This window comes from Xyrauchen texanus, chromosome 49, assembly GCF_025860055.1.
Source record: "Xyrauchen texanus isolate HMW12.3.18 chromosome 49, RBS_HiC_50CHRs, whole genome shotgun sequence".
Lineage (NCBI taxonomy): Eukaryota > Metazoa > Chordata > Actinopteri > Cypriniformes > Catostomidae > Xyrauchen > Xyrauchen texanus.
In genome coordinates, this window is record NC_068324.1 from 5,792,958 (window position 1) to 5,815,129 (window position 22,172).

General features: G+C 38.6%; 1 protein-coding gene across 4 annotated transcripts in view; it reads right to left on the minus strand.

Moving 5' to 3' along the window:
- LOC127640590 (furin-like) overlaps positions 1–21,925 on the minus strand; it is a 102,283-nt gene extending 80,358 nt beyond the window's left edge. For 2 of the 4 annotated variants that reach the window (XM_052123229.1, XM_052123226.1), the window contains exons 1-2: positions 21,392–21,925; positions 14,534–14,813 (exon numbers count right to left, since the gene is read on the minus strand). In XM_052123229.1, coding sequence (XP_051979189.1) covers positions 14,534–14,713 — 180 coding nt within the window. In that variant the 5' untranslated portion in view covers positions 14,714–14,813; positions 21,392–21,925. The remainder of the gene's footprint in view (positions 1–14,533; positions 14,814–21,391) is intronic. The other 2 variants (XM_052123227.1, XM_052123228.1) reach the window with 2 other exon arrangements.
- Positions 21,926–22,172: the final 247 nt, after the last annotated feature.

Below are 22,172 nucleotides of genomic sequence, written 5' to 3' on the forward strand. Positions count from 1 at the left end.
AACTTAGTATAACAATCTGGGAAAGAAACAGAGAAACATTAGGGCATATGTAGGGAGTGAAATCAGGCTGGAACTGGTGTTGCTCGACAAGCTAATCAGTGGCATGATCGGCGCAACCCTGAGAACAATGAGCGTTCCCATGGAAACACCAATCATGCCAGACCAGATGCGCCTGCGAAACATGAGGAAATGAAAATGACAAAACAAACAAAACAAACTTTCATGCTTACCAGAACCATGACACAATTCTATTTCAACTGTCTTGGTTCGGAAATATTTTTCCTATTCATGTTGTCCATATGTACTTTTTTCCTAATTTTTCCTAAAATAGTTTTAAGACATGAACCAAACCAACCAGCTCTAAGGTGAATCACAATATTGCACACTTTGATTTGAAGCAAAAAAAAAAAAAGACAAAAAGAAAAAATGTCTTGAGGGAATAAACTGCAGTACCATGGATCACTGTGAATGACGTAATAAAAATAAAGGAAATATTTTGGACTATTAATTTAATGTTATTCATTAGATGTATGTAAACAATATATTTGGATTTTAATGCAAAATACTCTATAACATATATACTGTAAATAACTATAAAATTTTATTGAATAACACTATCATAGTCCTAAAAAAACAGAGACCTAGGGATTATATATAACAACAGGAACATTGCTTACAGGTGATTTCAAAGCCATCCGTAAGTGTCTTGATTTATTGAAGCTGGTGAATGTGTTGCTTTAAATTTATTTAGAGACGCAACATCTAGGAGAGCGATTTACAGTACTGCTAACATTTGAACAGAAACTAGACTGCACACTCTCTCCCTCTCTTTGAAGTTTACTCTAAATTCATCCCCTCTAAAATACTGCAGCTAAAAATATAAAAGTAAAAAAGAAAAATTAAATCTAGATTCAAAGTTGGCCTCACTAATTGAGTAGATGACCATCTTGACCCATTTCTAACAGTGCTGACTGTATGAGTGGCCAGAGAACTGTGAGAAACTCTCTGAGAAGAGAGAGACAGTGAGGGGTCATGACGTCATCCATGGTAGCAACAAAAAATGCCCTGTGGTGACAAGTGAGCCGAGAGTGATGAGTATTCCCCATTGGCTGACTAAGAAAGTGCTTTTGGTGGCCTTATGAATATTCATTGCCACTGCTGTGAGTCACTCACCCAGAGCAGCTCTATCTGTGCAGTGAATTATGGGAATAACGATACAACTGAGAAGAATGAGCAACATTCGTCTCCTTTTATTGGGCTAGTATAGAGACAGAGAGACAAGTAGTAGAATAAGTGAAGATAGGAAATAGGGAAAGAGAATCAGATTGCTTGATGGAAATCTTTCCTTACAGACAGCTCTCTACAGAGAAAGGTTCAGTCGAGTGACAACACAAACTGATAAGACAAAAAGAACATAAATAAACAACAGGTGACAGAATATTTCTATTAAATGCTAGTTTATAAAATCCTGATCTTTTTTTTTGCAGTGTGTGGAAATAAAAATAAAAATAGAAATGTTTGGCTTTACAGGCATTGAAATGCATGCATTCCTTTTCAGTTCTAACATCTATGGTCTGTGTCCTGTCAAAAAGAAAACATTGTTATCTCATGATCAGGACATCACTGCACAGGGACATCCAGAGTTTCATCCTGTTTTGAGTTGCTGTATTATTTTAGAAAATGAGCGCACATTACAAATCAAATCTGATCTAGCTCTGAATTTAGGATCCCTTCAACACCACAATCTGTTACATTTGACAATAGAATTACAGGTAAAGATTCTCTCAGCCATTATAATCATCCAAATGCTATGACTGAAAGAAGCCATTGCACAAACCAACAGGCAAACCAGGCATTGAAATAAATACATTTTTAAGTGGCTTGCTGGGCATGGCAGTTTCCTGGTGAAATAAACAACAAAAACAACAATGACTTTTATTTATTTTCACACAAAGTAACAAGTAAAATGGCAGATTATCAGTTCATAAACACAAACTGTTTACTATAGCACCAGACCTGTAAGTCTAAACTTATTAATGTTTGCATTACATAACAAACTACATTTATAATCCTGTTTGATTGCAATCTAATTGCACAGTAGCTCAACTGAAAGAGCACTGCACTTGTGATGCAAAGGCAGTCCTTTTCTTCAGGAGAATGCAGTTCGACACACGAGCCGAAAACGTAATCAAAGCAACACAAAATGACGTGGTTTGTTACGCAATTGTGTTTTTCATCTCACATTTGCTTTTTATAACACTATCGGCTAGGTTTGAGTTTCATGTATGGGCTAGGGAACTAGGTTTAGTTGATTACAAAATTAATGGTGCATTAACCTTAAAAACCTAATTTGTTTGGGAGAACATTTAACTCACTTTTAACGACATTCAACAACCCTTTAAAATCATTTAGCAAAAAAAGACACAATAGTCGTAATTTTTGTGAGAACAGGCTGCTCAAAGAAGTAACTGCTCAAACCAACACACACACACACACAGACACACACACACACACACACACACACACAATTCTCCTCTCTATCTCTTTCCCTCTTTCTTTCCTTCACAATGACTCCCTCATTTTGTGCGCCATGCTTGATATTTCACGTTCTACCATCTCTGCTGATCGTATCAATCTCCCATCGACCGCCTGCAGAATTTCAGACAGTTCTGTCTCCAGCTGTTAGATAGATTCTCTTCTCTTCTTCACAGAGGACTTAGCAAATAACTTTTTCATCAAGTGCTTTGTAACTAAACTTTTCCTTAGTGTGCTTTTGTTTACACAAAAATGATTAAATCTCTGAAGATTAGAGGCAATGCTGTTTGAGGCTGAGGCGTAATTAGCCTTTCAAAAAAATGTTCATCAATAAGCATTTGTATATCACCTCTCATCAACAAATACTTTTGTCATCAGCTATGAACAACCTCAAAACCCAGGTAGACTTGAAAAGTGATGTAAACTCTTAAGGCACCACATTAAATAAAATACTGGCATATATAATTACAACCATCCAACAGACAACACATCCTGCATTCTCCTCTATTACCACTCAACCTGGGGTGCTTTTCCCAAAAGCATTATTATCCAACTATGGTCGCAAGATCCATCGTTACAAACAAGCTCAATTATTTGGTGTTTCTTAAAACCAACGAACATTCGCAAACTGTATCGCAAAGTTGTGTGGTTTAAACTACAGTTCTCCACCTGTAGTTAGATGCATAGTTGCTTATTATTTTGCTGTGTGGGCATTAATTTGATCCACCTAATTATTCAGCAAAACTAGGGCGTCACCATTCTCAACCTTGAATGTGGACCACTTCTGGTACAAGCCACTTCCAGCTATCTTAGCTATACAAAAATACTACATTATGCTGCTTTATATCACAGGCTGGCAATACATGTTGACACATTATTATTATTAATTACAATTTTTATAAACTCTCATTTTTCACAGATTTACCGTTTATTGTATTTTTCCATTGTTTAATCACACACTGTTACACTGGCAGAATAAATGAAATCATGCGCTGACACGGACAGTCCTCCACACCATCTGACACGCCTCCACAAACTTTACACAACCAGCATAGAGGAGAAAGATGCCAGGAAAATGCTGCTTCAAATTTCCTTGCACAAAAACTGCATCTTGTTTCATCTTGGCAAAATAATAAATTAATTTTACTCCCGTTCTTGAGCATTCTCAATTTCTTAGCGGTGCATAGTAAACAAACCCGCATATCTCGCATTCAGCATGGCTTATGAAACATCACCTTTGGAAATAAACATATAAAGGCTTCACTGGAGGTTATGCAGAAACATGGAGAATACATGGAGACAAGAAAGACTGCATCATCAAGATCTCGGTAAAGAAACAAGTAGATTTTATTAATGTCTCTTTAATACAACAACACACAGCAACATGTGAATGATTTATTACTCTTTTACTACAAATGCTGACAGTAGAAAATGATCAGACATTGGCACAAAATTCTGCTCTACATCATATGGTTGTGTGATAGTTTATAAGCCCAGATCACTAAATTCTGGTATTATAAACTTGTAGTTATTTACACTTTCTCACATTTACCAGAAATGCAGCCGCTGATTACTTCCAAAATTATTTAAATCTCTCATTATGTAATACTTTAGAACCCATTTACATGCATTTAAGAAAAGTGTGTATTTCGGTGTTTGCAAAAAGCATAGTTCTGAAACGTCATGGAAATGCGAATGCAGACTTCCTTATGCAGTTTAAGGGATTCAAAACTGTTAAGAGAAAGTGATTTCATACACACTGTTTCCGTCTGAGAACATGTTTTTCATCCATAATTTTAATGCATAAGTGGCATTCTTGACTGCATTCCAAATGCGATAAATCAGCCTCCGTATGGCACTTCGAAGGGATCATAACTGGCACGCCGAAAGATCACCCATTGAAGAGTGTGCATGTGAACTACGAAGTCTACTTTAGATGGAAATGCCACTTTTGAAGTCTCATTACACAGTGCATGCCACTTTCATGTCTTAAGCAGCTTTCTCACATTAAATGTCTTGCTGGTGTACATATAAATAAGCTTTTATTATTTGGTATACATATGATCTCTGCAGAAGTAATTACACCACCCCCCTAAGTAACATCATTAACGACAGCTCTATATTGTTGAACCAACGTGGTTCGAACGATGGTTGTGGGACATAGTTACGAAACAGTCGTGACTAGCTAGTCAATTTCTCCAACCATGCCTCATACTCTGGTGGATATGCAGTGAGTTATGTCGTTGTACAGGAAACACACCCCCCGGATGGATCAGAGGTTCCAAAGGAAAGCAACAGGCTAAGAAAAACTGTTAGAGTGTTTATGTTTGTGTTTGATGGTGGCAGTCTTAAGCCCCTTAAGTTACAAGTTTCTGTGAGTGATTTCACTCTTCTATATCATTTGTCTGTAACCATATACATGGATATAGCAGATTAAGGTACATGAATATAGCCTAGTAAAAAGGATACGTGGAAAACCGTGTCGGCATTCCGAGTCAATTTGATTCATATACTGATAGACTGTTAATTTGTTCATGATATGATGCATTGAGCACTGCTGCAGGTTATATGAAAACACTCTCTTATGCAAAATGTTATGTTTTAGAAGCAACAGAACAGATTCCTTGTCAAATTAGAATGATATCTTAGTTTCACCAGCAGTATAATCTGTAATCAGAATTTCCTAAGTACTATGACCAGTCATGCAGTCCACTAATAACATTAATGCGATGGCAGTAGGAATGCCCACCAGCTACACACGCAAAGACTAGCGACACCATGCAATGTTGTTTGCGGTAAGAACAGGGCTTAAGGTCTCTGTGGCACACACATTCTCTAAATTGACATGCCCTGATTGCATTTAAGCACTAATGCTGTCAGGTAGGTGTGACATTTTAGTATCTTGTCTCATCTCGGCTCCATCATCGAATGGATGTGTGTGTGTGTGTGTGTGTGTGTTTGTGACTGCAGATCTGTCCCATCAATATGCATTCATTATCCAGCAGTAAGCGCTTTGAGGAGGTGAGAGGAGGGAGTCCAAACTTTCTCTCCAGTCATCTTAGAATAATGTTTTTTGAAAAGTTGGTAGAATGACAACCCTTTGGATGACAAAAAAATTATTTTGGCAGCAAGCATAAAAAAGAAAGAGAGTGAGAGCAAGATAGCTATTTTATGTTCAGAGAGAGAGAGCAGAGAGAGAGAGAGAGAGAGAGAGAGAGAGAGAGAGAGAGAGAGAGAGAGACAGCCAAACAGTGAGAGCATATGATGGTGAGAGCTCTTCACTTTAGATCTGTGCATGTGAATGATGGCATGGATTTGGAAGAGGGGTGTGGTCATCTGAGGTCATTTGATTAGCTGAGATTAAAGAAATGGGGGCAGAGTCAAAGGGGGGGTGGACACAACTTTTCTATTACATTTAATGATGTCTGTCCATGTACCCATTTAAGGAATATTCCAGGTTCAATAAAGTTAAGCTCAATTGACAGCATTTGCGGCATAATGCTGTTTACCACCAAAAAAATGTTCAACTCGTCACTCAAAAAAGCACAAATCTGGATTACAGTGTGGCACTTACAATGGAAGTGAATGTACCCAATTTTTGGAATTGCAAATGTGAAGCACATAATTTTATAAAAACATTAGAAAACAATTAATTCTTCTGTTAAAACTTTGTTTACATTTTTTGTTTTGCAACTGTTCTGGGCTGATTGCAGGTTGTCATTAATTGCAAATCATGTGCAAACAAATTTTGGGATACCCAAAAAGCAAGCCGAAATAACCCAAAATAAAATGTATGTCAAAAATGCGTCATTTTCAATACAAATGTATAACTCAGCTCTCCTCAAAAATTATTTTATTTCCCCGCTGGTTGCATAATGCTGTTTTAATCATATTATTTCGCTAATATCAGCTCCAACCACTTGATAATTTTAAATCATGCTTGAGAACTTTGTATACCTAAAACATTTGTGAAACTACCGCATTCCTACATCACATAAACAGTCCTTTAGCAAGAAATCACGGCTCCCTTTTGGGTCTTATGTGCATTGGTGCTTTCAGCTTTTAGCCAAACACTAAGAATCAGCATGGGTGCAAAAATACACAAGGGGTGTGCAGCCGACAGAAGCCCAGAAACAGAAGACTTGCTCTGTGTACCCAATTTTAAGAAGTGTTTGATTCAAAGCCAACAAAAAAAAAAACAATGATACTGAGGCACTGTAGCAAATACAATTAGCCCACAATACACCAGCCACCATTTTTCTCCACCAGCAGTTTTGAGAGCAGAGAGGCCTTTGAGAGCTGTGCTCTGCAATGGGAGCAATCAGGATTGTTTTTGTGTGCACACGCAGAGAGGTGGGGAGAGAGGGACGAAATGCGTCACTGAAGTGTGCTGATCAGCTGCCTGCTAAGCCATTATTTTCAGACACACACACACGCACATGCAGGGCATAAAGGAAGCGCAATGCAAGAACAACACCAACTGCAGTCAGGATAAATAAAGCTGCTCAAATCCCAAATTAAAGCCTCACAAATGCTAGAATCTGGTTCCAATTTCAAATCCCAAACCCTCTTCTTTCCTCCAGCTCCCTCAGCATTTAGTGCCACAGTCTTTGACTTAGCCCAATAAGCAAGTAGAACACTTTAAAGGGTACTAGAAATAGAGGGTGAACGGGGCTAATTGTCATATGGGGAAGTTGGTGGTATTGGTGGTTGTGTGATGAGTGGCCCCCCAATGTTCCCATGAAATTTATGCCACTTGTTAATTGGCAGGTTCCATTGTGACAACTTTCCCAATGCTGTGACAACATGCCCTGCTACCAAGTCAAGTTGTCACAAAAGAACAGTAGGAACAGTATCTTTTTCCTCCAGTAGAAATGTTCAGGTTTTTAAGTAAAGACTTTAAAGTATGTGATTATGCAGAAATGTACCTACAAAAATAAACAGCCTGAGAATTATTCACTGGAGTAAAAAGTGACAACTAACCCTGCTCTCCCCTTTAATCGCATACTTTTTGGAAGAAGGACATCTTGTGTGGTTGAATGGCAGATGTATAGTAAAAGTCTGAGGTTCTTCGGATCTAACCGTTAGTGTGAAATAATATGTTTTACAGGTGGCTGTTGCACCTGTTTAGAAGAAGGCTTTTTAGGGTAGGGTAGCTGTTGAAGATTTGGACTGGAGACCAAAAGGCAGTAGGTTTAAACCCCACCATGGGACAATCCTTAAAACTACTCATCAATAGGTTTGTTCCACTAATAAGTGTACTGTTAAGTCAATTTGGATAAAAGTGCTTGCAAAATATTTATTTAGGGATGCAGAGCTCTACAGGGCGAGTATTTCACTCGCATTTGAAAATAAAAATGACCACGTGTGAATGTGGAAAATTATTTGGTCGCACCAGTGCGAGTGACAGCTGATCAAACACCCAAAATTATAAATGTATTATTGCCGCCTACCATCAGAATAAAACTCCCTAATGCATTTGGCCTTGTATACCAAGTACTTTTAAAAGAGGCGTGTTATTTTGCATTTAAAAGCACCGGTTTCTCACTCTCACACATGGCTGCGAGCGCTGTCCTCTCCATCTCACTCTCTCTCTCTCTATTTTACCTAGTCGTAATATAGACCTATGTACAAACTTTCGGATATTTAAGTAGAGGGGGCTTAAGGGGGTCGCACACCGAACGCGCAGCGCATCGCCGCGCCGCGCAGCGCCATGTCTTTAAAATTCTATCACATTATTCTCTATGAGTGTACACACACCGGCGGCGCCATTCGGCGTCTGTCCGCGGCGCCCAGCTACGGCTCAGGACCTTGTTCAAAACCATGCCGCGCCACAGAGCGCCATTTACATAGTTGTATATTAAATGTACATTTATTTGTCTCAAATCGTCGTTAATATACATACTGACTTCACCCTGTGCTGCAATATACATTTAGTTTAACATTCCTAATTTAACAGCTTGAATAAAGTCATATTGGAAAAAATATATAACAAACATAGCCCTTTTAAATCTTTCATTTTCCCCTGTTGTACCATTTTTCAATACTCTACTATACTAACCATACGCTCTTACATAACATATCGTCAGTTACGTCTATAATAAAAAAGAATATATCAAATAACTTGTTTGGTTAACGTTGTCACTCGGGTTAGCTAAACGCTAGCTAAATAAATACTATTGTATGTAACATAGTTGCCAAGACAACGGATAACGTTACAACAAAATAACAGACTTAACAACGTGATAGACACTTTTACTCGATTAACGATCAAACATCAGCTATTAAATTAACATAAAAAATAAATAATACATCAAGTTAAAACTCACCCATCGTGCAGCTCTTCTAGACTTCTACCAGGAGTTGATTCAAAATTGAGCTCGCGCGAATAGAATGTGCGCGTCCGGTGTGCGATACCTGTGAGTTGTTCTAGACGTGGCGCGGCGCGGCGCGGCGCTGCGCTTCTCGTTCGGTGTGCGACCCCCTTTAAAGTCAAAAAGCTTGGAAACAACTTGTCTAGCACATATTTTTATATACAGAAAAACATTTTAAAAAATCAGTATATAGGCCTAAGGACACAGAAATGCATACTTGTTATGAAGTCTATCAGCGTGTCATTGAAAATATATTAACATTTTATTACTTTCATGAAGATGGTCCTTTTTCATGTATCAAGAATCTTTTGTTTAATAATTCTGTAGAAATTATTAATGCCTGCTTGAGGATATGCATGCTCTGTTGTGGTACATTAACAGTTACACATAATAACTGTACTCCGACTGTGCCTCTACATTTTTGACAGTGCCCCTAATTTTTCACATAGTGGCACAAGTGCTCCTAGTAGAGCCCTGGGGCGTCAATGGATTCTGAAGCTGCATCCATGTACAATACTAAAGATTAAACTAGAGCATATGGTGTTACCCCTACTAATTATTTCATCTCTTTCCACTAAATGTGTTAAACAGCTGTTCACAAATCTCAGGCGGAGGATTCATTTTAGTGAAATGCTCCCGCATCTATTACCTTCAGTTCCAGTGCCATTCCATATTTTTATATTCCTCACTTGAACTTCCACATCCTCAGGTACACTCATTACAACATGCATGGAGAACAGTGGCAGGTGTGTGACAGTGGGAGGCTTTTGAAATGTGTACTAGTCAGGAAGCTGGGAAAGTGAATTGTACCGACAATAGTCTGAGAGCTCAGCTGAGCTCTCATGCGACATGCTGTGCATCAGCTTATCCACAGTAGTGATGAGTCTTAAACTGGTGTTGGAAATGATAAGGAATAGGTCAAGATATATTTAAATTAACTCAACAATTACCTTCTCAGCAGGGGCAATCACACGAATTTTACTTTAGTTAACACAAGGGTTTGTTAAGGTGTTGAAAGTAGGCTTAATAGGACAATGATGCTGATCACCTATTCAGTGACATTTACAGCTTCAAGCGTGAACATGTGTGGCTCAGTCTCACTTCCCCCTGGGTCCCCTCTACATTCCTCCATCTCCTCAGAGGAACATCCTGCCACTGTGAGGGATGACAGCATGAGAAATATGACATTTAAGCCCCGCTCTCCTCCTTTTTATCTCCATCTATCTATCTATCTATCTATCTATCTATCTATCTATCTATCTATCTATCTATCTATCTATCTATCTATCTATCTATCTATCTATCTATCTATCTATCTATCTATCTATCTATCCATTCTCGCCTGAGGATGAGCCAAAACCCTCCCTACAGGGCTCGGGCCGGGCAATCAAGTAATTATGGGCTTGGATAAATGTCTCATGCTTCCCATCATTCCCCTGTGGAGAGTGACAGGCACTTTCAGATTGAATAGGCGTTTTCCATCACTTTGAAAGAGGCCTGAGCACTGTGAGTCATTTGTTGACCTGATGTCTAATCACTGTTCCAGGCTCTCATAGAGCCTTCAGAGTGACCAAAGACACTGCAGACAGACACAAACACACACACACACATACATGTTGTGTTTCCATGTTTTATGGGGACTTTCCATAGACATAATGGTTTTTGTACTGTACAAACTTTATTATTCTTAATCCCCTAAACCTAACCCAACCCCTAAACCTAACCCTCACAGAAAACTTTCTGCATTTTTACATTTTCAAAAAACATAATTTAGTATGATTTATAAGCTGTTTTCCTCATGGGGACCGACAAAATGTCCCCACAAGGTCAAAAATTTCGGGTTTTACTATCCTTATGGGGACATTTGGTCCCCACAAAGTGATAAATACACGCTCACACACACACACACACACACACACACACACACACACACACACACACACACACACACACACACACACACACACACACACACACACACACACACTAGGGGTGGGAAATATAACACATTCATTTCTGCAGTTAATATTTTTTGTTTAACGCTTAAAAAAATCCAGCAAATTTTCCTGAAACTTCACGTAATAGGAGAAAGGTGTCCCGAGTTGTTCCTGGCAGGCTACTCAGCCTTACAGGCTCAGATTAGAATGGGGCAGGATTAGGGCATCTACTGCCTTCCAGGAACAAACTGTAGCTCCTTTGTACAATGGACGCTAAATTGGTAGCGTCTCTTTTACAGATCAGTTCCGCGAGCAAGTGTTTACGGTTGAATGAGCGGCAGTGCACATTAACAAGAGAGAAGTTGCACAGTTGGTTTTCCCTCATCTGTGCAATGTATGATTAGAAATTATTTGTTTTGATCTTTTTGATCACCAACTGATTGTAAAACAGAAAGGATATTAAAAGAGACATGAAATGAAAATGGGGTGCCTGGTTTTCGTCTTTGGATACAAAATACACAAAACAAAGCAAAAGGAAACTATGATTTGTGTAATGGGTATAACTTGATTGTACAAATATTTATTGTACACATTCTCGAAACAAATCTGAATATTTACTCGCCAATGGGTAATAACATACATATTTTAGTCTCATGGTGCAAAATTGTTGCATAGGTGCATATACTGTACACTGTAAATGTCTTTGTCAGTGTTTTTCTAAATACGTTCCACATTAACACTAATCTGTTTTCATTTGAAAACTAAATTTTCAGTTTCCTAACTTTCAGTTTCCTAACAGTTTCCTAAATTTTCAGTTTCCTGTACCCTTTGCCAGGAGTACAGTACTGGCCTACAAACCGAAATGCAGTAACTACACCAACACTGAAACAGACATTTTTTTTAATAAATAATGGCTTCAAAATGTTTGATAGTCCAGCTCAATGTGTTATAGTATAGTTTCAATCAGTTGTTTTCTGAATCTGAGCATAATTGTGCCAAACCTGTCTGTCTAAGACACCCGATTTCGGTCATAACTAAATTTTGGCTAAATGTGTAGTTGCAGCATTTTGCCTTTGCAGGGCATTGTAATTTGTAATTTGACTGTAAACTGACTGAATGCATTTGGTGGTAACATTTTGATTCTTATTGATGGTTTTAATGTCATGCATCCTATAAGGATTCGCCTTTATGGTGGATAAATCCCAAATCTGACTATTTGTTGTTGCACATGAACAGTTTTGATCGTACACGCACTCTCTGAAAAGAAAACAGGGAGATTTCATAGAGTAGAAAATAGTAAATCAGCGTCCGAGCGGGGAGATTCGTGCTCACGCAAATGGTACAGATGCGCTCTCGCACGATATGCATGCGTTCATGACAATTTACAGAATTATTATGTCATAGAGCTACTGTCTATTAAGCTGGACTAACTTCTATTAAGCCAATTATTTAAATGTATCTTCACAATACATTTTTATTGCATTTATTTATTTATCTTTTGATTTTACTTTGTGAATTTATCATAATTCTCCACGCCTACCATTATATGCCCTGGCACCCCCCTGGGGAGGCACGCCTCCCGGTTTGAAAACTGTGGATGTAGACAATAAAATGAGGCTACACCATGATGGAAACTTGTTGCATCACACAGTTAAGGTGGTGTTTTCTTTGTTGTTCCGTGTTATTACTCTCTCACTCTAATCATATTCGGCACCATTTTTCAACCAAACAATCCATCATTTGCTCCTTTAATGCATATGGCACTCACCTTCCCATTAATCTCAGCGCCTTATTATTTGACCTCCTTAAAGTATGAATCTGTATACATTTTTTGTTTTCATCACCTCTTGATGCACTTCTTTCTGTTTCACTATTCCTATAGCATGCCATTCCTCATCCCCCCTCTCTCTTTCTCTCTCTCCCTTTCTCTGTTCCTCTCTCGTAATTCATTTTTGAAGTGATATCATTTTAATTGTGAAGGATTTCTGGTGGATTGCTGTGAGGAGCTCTGCACTGATACATGGCCATGGCACTGACGCTAAAGATTAGCGTGCCACACCTCCTTACCCATCTCAAAGCTCTCAGCTCAAGTCACACTTTCTGAGCAGAAAAGAATTACATCAAATGGAGAGGAGGGAGATGAGAGAAATTCAAATTCAAAAAAGCACCATATGGCATCTAAAATTCAACTCGGAACACAGGGATCCTTCAAGGACTCTCACAATCTGTCTGAGAGTCTGAAATGAATAATGAAAAATCAATACCCCGTGCTGGGAATGTGTCCCGAGTTTGATTGACAGGTCAGTGTCAGGCATAAATCATTGGAGATGCAAGGAGAGCTTGTTCATTATGCCACACTAATGAACACCAAAATGTCTCTGTGCATACACAAAATGTGCACGCACACACAACACTGTCTATCACAATGCAACCTTCTTAACAAGGATGGAAAAGTCCCAAAGATGTTTAAATCACACTTGTAAGTGTGCCTGCTGTCACTGGTGGTTCGTGCAATTGCTGAAATACAGTTAGACTATTGCTGTGACATCTGTCTCCTGTCACCCAAACACAAATGGGTTATATGCGTTACACATGCATATTATATTCAAAAAGGACATTCAGTCTCAGACATGGTTGTGTCATTCTTCATGTGAAAACTTTCACTACCCTGGGTTCTGATGGGGAGTAGCACCATTTATCACTTATCTAAGACCAGTATTTTTCCTGTTGTTCATGTTAGTTATGATCTTGTTCCAGCAGAGCAGTCTGTATAATGTGTTTGCATGACTTCTGACCACTACTAAACAAAATAATTAAAACTGAATTAGACAATATTGCTCCCCTCCAGCTTGTTAATAGATGTCTGAGATGTGTGTATAAGAACCGCTGAGTTGTAGCACTGAAATGAGTAACTTCATTTGTTCAGCTCTATCAGTTCACATTAGAAAGGAGATTCATAGATCAGAGAAAGAAGGGAAGGAAGGAAGGAAGGAAGGAAGGAAGGGAGATTTATCAGTCAGAGAAAGAAAGGTAAAACTGCAGGAAAAGGAAGCAATAAGTGAAAGAAAGAAAGAAAGAAATGTGAAGGAAGGAAACGAAGAGAGAGGAGATTCAAAGATCAGAAGAGAGGAGAGCTTCATTTTGGCAGCTCTTTCTACTCTGGTCCTCCCACATGTGTGCTCATCACAGACTCCTCATAGCAAGCTTAGAGGACATTAAACTTGCAGGGATTAATTCACATACAATTAAGGTTTCAGCTGTCAGATACATTCCTGCTTTTCGTCTCCTAGCTTAGCATTTAATGCCACTACAACAGAAAAGGGAACATCTGGCAAACAAACGAGACAATTCGGGTGGCAGAGAAAAAAAAATGCAGCAAATGCTGAAATTAATTTCCCCAATCACAGCTGACACATCTCTGTCTTAATGAAATAAGCAGTGAAAGCAGCAAAATATGGCTTCTTGACAAGAACTTCTCCACAACGGACCTTGTGTGATGTGTGTGGGCTGGTGTTTGCAAAATCAGGTGTTTTTCCAGAGTAGAGCAGTAGAGCTTGACAGCACGAAGGTGAATGATGTACTGGAACACCAATGCAAGACTCCTTCAGCATTATCTCCACATACACAGACATGACGACTCACTCAATACACAAGATAAATCTTTGATAAAGCACTGATCCTACTCACCCTTCCGTGACTGATGAACCCATGTTTGTGTGCAATCCTCACAGCCTCCTCGGCTCCCCCTTCAATGTGGACGGCCCACGTGTTGGTGTAGATGCCTTGGCCTGAAGTCGAGTGGATCTCAGTGGTCAGAAAGACCAGGAATGCCCCCAGCAGCAGTAGCAGGGTCCAGTGGCCCTCCATGAACAGGAGTGCTTCAGCTCCAAGCCTTTTGGTCTTGTAGACTGAGTTTGGTGTTCTAACACATCTGTGGGCTGCACTGTGAATTCAGCACTGTAATGACCTGTAGAAAATAAGACAGTGTCAGCAAAGAAATACTACCACACAGAGGCCCATCGCCTGCTGTAAAGCTCAGGTTAGCTAAACAACTGTTCTGTCAGAAAAAATCCTCAGAGGGACTATGGCAAGATATAAATTGTCATAAAAGTGACTTGAATGCTATTGATAGTGTTACACCAGGGGAAACTGGGATACAAACAACACTTTGTAGGACAAGGAGGCTGTGCAATTCACATCATGTACCTACTTGCTAAATGCTGGTATCTAGAGCACAAAAACAAGACATATAATCCATCTCCAGCTGATGTTTATTTTCTTTAAGGAATAGTTGAGAGACATAAATGATAACTCTGTCATTATTTACTCACCCTAATGCCATCCCAAACCCCTTGGAGGCTTGCACAACCATGAGGTTGAAGCCCCGAACCTGATTTACCAGTAACATCAAATTTTAAGCTTGAACCTGAAATCTCTCACTCTCTTTATAATTTCTTCACCTAGAAAGTAATGTACATTTGTCATGTTGTAATAGGCTGTATTTTATTTAAGCATTGTAGGCAGCATTTGTAGCAGAATAGAAACAGTAAACATATAGAGTTTTATCAAGGAAATGTGGTCCCTCAGCACACCAGAGCAAAAGGGAATAAACACTGAATTACAGTTTATCAAGTGCTGAAACTTTGCTGGGTGAGAAACAAAACGCAGATGAACACAAAAACACAATTGGTGTTAACAGCCCCTAACTCGTCTGTTATACGCAAATAAAGTTAGGTTAACATTTTTCAATAATATTATAAATCAAATTAATGTAGTTTATAATATTTTAAAGGGATAGTCACCCAAAATCATTTACTCACCCTCATGCCATCCCAGACATGATTGACTTTATTTCTTCAGCAGAAAACAAATACAGATTTTTAGAAGAATATCTCAGCTCTGTAGCTCCTCACAATGCAAGTGCATAGTGACTAGAACTCAGAAGGTCCAAAAAGGCAGCATAAAAGTTATCCATAAGACTCCAGTGGTTAAATCCATGTCTTCTGAAGCGATATGATAGATGAGTGTGAGAAACAGGTCAATATAGAAGCTCTTTTTTACTATGCATTCCCACCTTTGACCAGCCCCAACCAGTAAATGGCTGAATGTGAAAGACTTTTTCTCTTTTTCTCACCAAGTCAGAAGATATGGATTTAACCACTGGAGTCTTGTGGATTACTTTTATGCTGCCTTTATGTCCTTTTTGGAACTGCTGGTCACCATTCACTTGCATTGTATGGACCTACAGAGCTGAGATTATTCAAAAAATCTTTGTTTGTGTTCTGTAGAAGAAAGAAAGACATTCACATCTGGGATGCCAAGAGGGTGAGTAAACGATGAAAATTAACTATTGGGTAACTATTCCTTTAATATAGCCTAAAATATATTCATACAGTATATGTACTACATACGTTTGGTCACGACTCACGAGATACACAAGAAAAGTCAATTCCAGCTGTCATAATTAATGAATCGTAAAAATGGTACATTATAGAATTCCTATTTTAGGTATCCTCCACACTGTCATAAATAAATATATACATTTAGCTTGTCACTGGGGCAATACCCTCAAAGGTACACCCACTGTACACTTTATATGTCAATATGAATGTATTTATATTAATACATTAAGTGTCTTATCTGATAGGTCTAGAGAGTAATATTAGTAGTAAGGTGTAAAGAAGGAATTTTATTTATTGATTTTTTACATTTTCTGCACTGTTTTTGCTGTAAAATCTATGAAGTAGGGGTTGGCGATATGACTAAAATCTTATATCACGATATGAGTAATTTTATATCACGATAATGATATATATCATGATATAGTAAAGGTTTTCTCGAAAATCAATTAAAATTGGTTTATATATAAAACAACCATATTGCAATGCCTATTTTTGTAACTCCAGTCAATAAATTAAATTCTTTATATATGAAAACTACTTCCTCTTTATTTGGAACAAGACAAACAATGTCAAAGTAAATAAATATAAATCTACTTGTTTTCAAAAATCAACCTTTCCAAAATGCTATAACATTAGGCCACATTTCAGTTTAAAATGTTGTTGACATTATTATTATAAACTTGGCTAAAGAAACTTAAGATCAATGTGAAAAATAAAATAAAACATAAGTTTAAAAAAAATATCCAATGAAAATAAACACTTCTTGAAGAAAGTAATTTGCACTTCCTGCAAAATAAATAAAAAAATAAATGACCAAATTAATGTGGAGCTTTCGTAATATTCTTTTGCGTGCTTCATTTTGAGGTGGTAAAACAGATTGCTTGTATTATGAGTGATTATCGTTGTGCGAAACAGTTTGTGGATTCCATTATTCTGCTCCGTGTCAGCTTTTGTGAACCTACAGCACAGATGTTGCACCTGTTTTAATAACAATTTCCTCTTTATTTTCAAGGCCCGTTAGGGACACGTCCCGTTCTGTGGAGATTTCTTTCTGCATTTGTGGTTTTTCTGGGTCAAAAATTATTGAGTTGTGTGAGTGACCCCCGATCTGAGCTCTCCTGTTTCTGGACAGCTTGCTGTATTCACACACACTTCGGAGTCACGTGAAACATTTGCGTGTCAGATGAGAAGAATATTCCGGATTGACGAAATAAATAATATTTTAATGATGAACTTAAACAAAAGACAAACACACAAACATGACAGACCTAGTTAAAAGGTGCCTTGTACGATTAACAGCATTAGCTGGGACAGAATGTCTTTCATATTTAAGCAAAATGGATATTATAAATTAAATATACTAATTTGAATCGATTTTAAATCAAATCGAGAGCTTGTGAATCGGAATCGAAAAGGGAAATCTGTATCAATACCCAGTCCTAACACACTGTTTACACTGGACGCGACGGCTGAAGACTGTCTACACTGGACGCGTTGATACGAACGTCCTAAATGTTTATTTGTGTTGTTGGCAGGAGTAGGGCCAGCGCGTGCAGCGCAAAATGGAACGGGACATCCGTTTATTGTTGGCACTTTGCGCCACAATGGACGCTTCCAGTGTAGATATCATCTATTCTGTACAACACAGAGAGAGGCAGTCCTTTGAGAGTTGAACAGCACCTTAGAGACAGCTCAGATTTTGCTGACTGTGTAAGTCAGCTCAAAGCTTGGCTCAGGGCTCAGTGTATAACCTCAGACAGAACATGAACAACAAAAGCTGGCATGCTTGTCAAATGCACTTTGCTGCTTTCAGAGACAGTAAGCATGCAAATCAACCACAATTCATAGCATTTTTGAGCTGAAGTCCAAGGGAAATATGAAATTGAAGAATCTGGGTGTGAAATGTTGGCTGAAAGAATGGTGGTGCCAAACTGCATAATGACTTTTATATAATGTTTAAAACACCATTAGAAAATCTAGACGGCTATAATGCAGAGTTTGGCATTTAAATAGAAACCTCTGGTAAGGAGTAGTTTTCTTGAGAGGATCTTAGTTAAAGGCTTGCAAAAGAAACAAATAAATCGTCACGTCTAAAATCTGCATTACAGAGCTCATTAAGTGCTGGCACAGTGCAGTGAGCTGGAGAGAAAAGAGCAGAGAACCATGTGTGTCTTACTGATGAAACCTGTGAGAGTCACACCTCCGCAGACACGAATAAGAGAGTGAGAGCGAGAAAGACATAGAGACCGAGCAAGGCAGAAAGAGATACCAGCACATTTCTCTTACAAAAAATAAACTGTTCACCACACTGTAACAGAAAAGTCAATGCTTGTCTATTCTAAATTCAAATCCAATTAATATATTTATTTAAAGTAGGCTTATTTGACTTAGTTTGGGTCAATTAGTACCTAAAACAGGAAGCAGAGAAGAGGTCAGAGCTCAGAAAATTATTCAGCTCTTCTTCGCTGTAAGCCATTTTCAGCATTATCAATTAACTGGCATTCAGGTTCACCATCTCTCCTCACATTCAATCTTCACCTGTCACTAATTTAATAATGCAGCCTCTTGTGAAAGCTTTTTCTAATAGATATTGGAAGTAATGAACGGTTCACCTTTAAAGCACTACACATGCAAGATGTGACAGAATGGCTGTTGATTCAAAGCAATTGCAGTTGTGACACACAAACAATGGTTTGGCAGAGATGGCTTCTCTTTTCTTCTCCTGTCTCTCTTTGATAAGTTTGATAAAGTCTTGGGAATGGATTGGCTTTTATAATAAGGAAAGAAGGCAAAACACTTTCTATAAGGTAGCAGATATCTTCATTGAACTTACAAGAAGAATATAGAACCAGGCCAGAGGGGCTTCTGGTAATTGTGTTGCATTGAAAGCCACAACATTTACTAGAAATAATAAAAATAATTGGTTATCAAACAGCCTTCCTAGAACTGAAAATTACATCAGCATCAGAAAGCATTTCGAGTAAATTGCAAATGTCTGGCTTCAGGGACAGGTCAGGAAGCCAAGCTGATACTCAAATTAAAGGAATACTCCGTGCTCAATACAAGTTAACCTCAAATCGACAGCCTTTGTGGAATGTTGATTACCACAAAATTTATTTCGACTCCTCCCTCCTTTTCTTTAGACAAAAGTAAAAATCGAGGTTACAGTGAGGCACTTAGAATGGATGTGAATGGGGCCGATTTTTGGAGAGTTTAAAGGCAGAAATGTGAAGTATATCATTTAAAAGCACTGACATGAATTCCTCGTCGTTTTTTCAGCTGTTTTAGGGTTAACTGTGTTATGTTGTCATGGCAACTAAACTTTTACATTTGATAACTACACAGAAAAGGTTAGTAAACGATTTTATCACACAAAAATGATTCAAATGGAACTCAGACGTTTTTAGGAGATGAATTAGAGCTGAATTTTTAAAGGATTTTTTCCCCTCCACTTTGGAAGTCAGGCTATCAATCATCATCATTCCATACTTGAAATGTTTTTTTTTTTCATATTAGACTCCGAGCACTCATTAAGGCTTGCATAAGAAATGAAAATGAGATTATCTGACTCTCTCCGAGGACTTCTTGGATTTTTTTTCTTGTAAAAGACACCGTCCTGGGTGATGCTGTGCTGGCTCAGAGGGCCAAAATTTTATAGTGTGTTCTCTGGGGAAGAGAGAACAGTAATTACTATGCCTTAATAACTCCTCGTCAAACACAACTACAACTACTAAAGCTTTAATGACCCATGATGGCTCAGTCAGGGCAGTAACTGCAGCTTAGTCATTCATTAGACAGGGACAGACAGAACAAGCCTCTTTATCTCTACTGTCTCTCTCTCTCTTGTCAGGATGAGAGATAGAAAAGGACAACACTGCCTGTTATCAGGAGCCTCTGGGCAAAACCTGGCACCAAGACAAAATATTTCAGGACAGTTACAGGACAGGACACTTGCGGGGGTCCTGGGTGTCTCAGCAAGTATTGACGCTGACTACCACCCCTGGAGTCGCAAGTTCGAATTCAGGGCGTGCTGAGTGACTCCAGCCAGGTCTTCTAAGCAACCAAATTGGCCTGGTTGCTAGGGAGGGTAGCACAATATGGGGTAACCTCCTCGTGGTCGTGATCAGGGGTTCTCAATGGGGCGCGTAGTAAGTTGTGCATGTATCGCTGAGATTAGCAAGAGCCTCCACATTCTGCGAGTCTCCGCAGTGTCATGCACAACAAGCCACGTGATAAGATGAGCGGACTGATGGTCTCAGAAGCGGAGGCAACTGAGACTTGTACTCTGCCACCCGGATTGAGGTGAGTAACCGCGCCACTACGAGGACCTACTAAGTAGTGGAAATTGGGCATTCCAAACTGGGAGAAAAGGGGATAAAATAAAATTAAAAAAAGGAGTGAAAGGAAAATAGAATAAACATTAATCACGCTGAAATAATAATTAAATAAATTAATAATGTTTTTATAATCTGAGAGTCTCATAATCTCTTAGGTGGAAATATTAAGTCCAGAGAATCATCAGAGAGTCTTACATCATGTGAACAACACGAGACAAAAGGGATCACGCCAGTCTCTTTGTGGATAAAAGCGCAACTCCGCATGGGCTTGAAAAATGGGCTCCGTGGTCAAGCATTTTGCGGATCGCTGTGTCTTCAATTATTGTCCTGAACACAGTGAATCTTTCATCAGGGATATCAAGTATACAGTAAACCAGACACATTACAGAAATGATTCATTTCCACTGAAAACACAAGCAATCTCTGACACAATCTAATGTGTTATGCAATAATTAATCATTCGGCATGTTTGGAGTCAGTTTAAAATAATGACACTGTTTTCCTCTCATGTTTTGCCACAAGTCAACGTTTGTGTAGTCATGTAGTAATGCAACTAAAACCCCTCAAATGTCCAGACCAATTCAACAAAACCTGTGTGTAAAAGGCTAAGCTAAATCACGAAAGTGCTTTAAAAATAAATAAATAAATAAAAAATAATACAAATATACAAATAAAACCTGACTATACATATACACTAAATAAAATAGCAACAAAACTCGCGTAAACAAACTATTTAGTGCAAACTGCTTCCAAAAGTTGAGCTAAAATGTAAAAGCTGCAAAATTAGTAACAAAAAATCTTCATACCTTTTATTTGATCTCAGCTTTTCTTATTACACTCTGGTGCGACAACGAACGACGACAAACCCACAAACTCCGGGAGATTTTGACATTTACCTCTGACATGAAACCGTTGACCCCTGCTCGAGTAACGGCAGCACAAACCGAGCTGTCATTGCGCTTTACACAGACATTCCGGCTTAGATGTCAAATTTCAGCTTCGGGTTGAACTCCACTGTCGTTAGAAAAGTAAAGTAGATTTGAGAGTGAGAGTCTTCAGTAAGCGTTAACGGAGAATTCGCGCCGCTCCGCGTGACGATTTCCGCGAGACCTCCCGAATTCTATCACGCGCCGAGCGCGAGCAGATCGATGAAACTTTCAAAGGCGCGCGCGTCTTCCTGTAGTCCTTTATTTTTATAATCTGTAATAATTTTGTCTGAAAGACAGCAGGGTATATTTAATATATCACAGTTTGTAACTAAAAGAAGCCATAAAATTGGCACCTGTGGTGTAAGGTTTCACCGGTAGCGTTAGCTTAATCGTTCAATAGAAATAACAGGCTCTGCAATACATCCGTGCACAAATCCGTAGTAATTACAAATGGCCTACAATTCCCAGGAAGTACGTCATGGAATGAGCCTGTGTGGGATCTGTGATTCGCTGGCTCCATCTGCAGGATTCGAAAAAACATTATGTAGTTTTCATCATTCCATAATTCCACATTTTCTGGCAACTTTTGAAGTTAAATAGGCAACAAAATCGCCCGTTCAACACACACAGAGCATAAACGAAACAGTACAAATTGCAG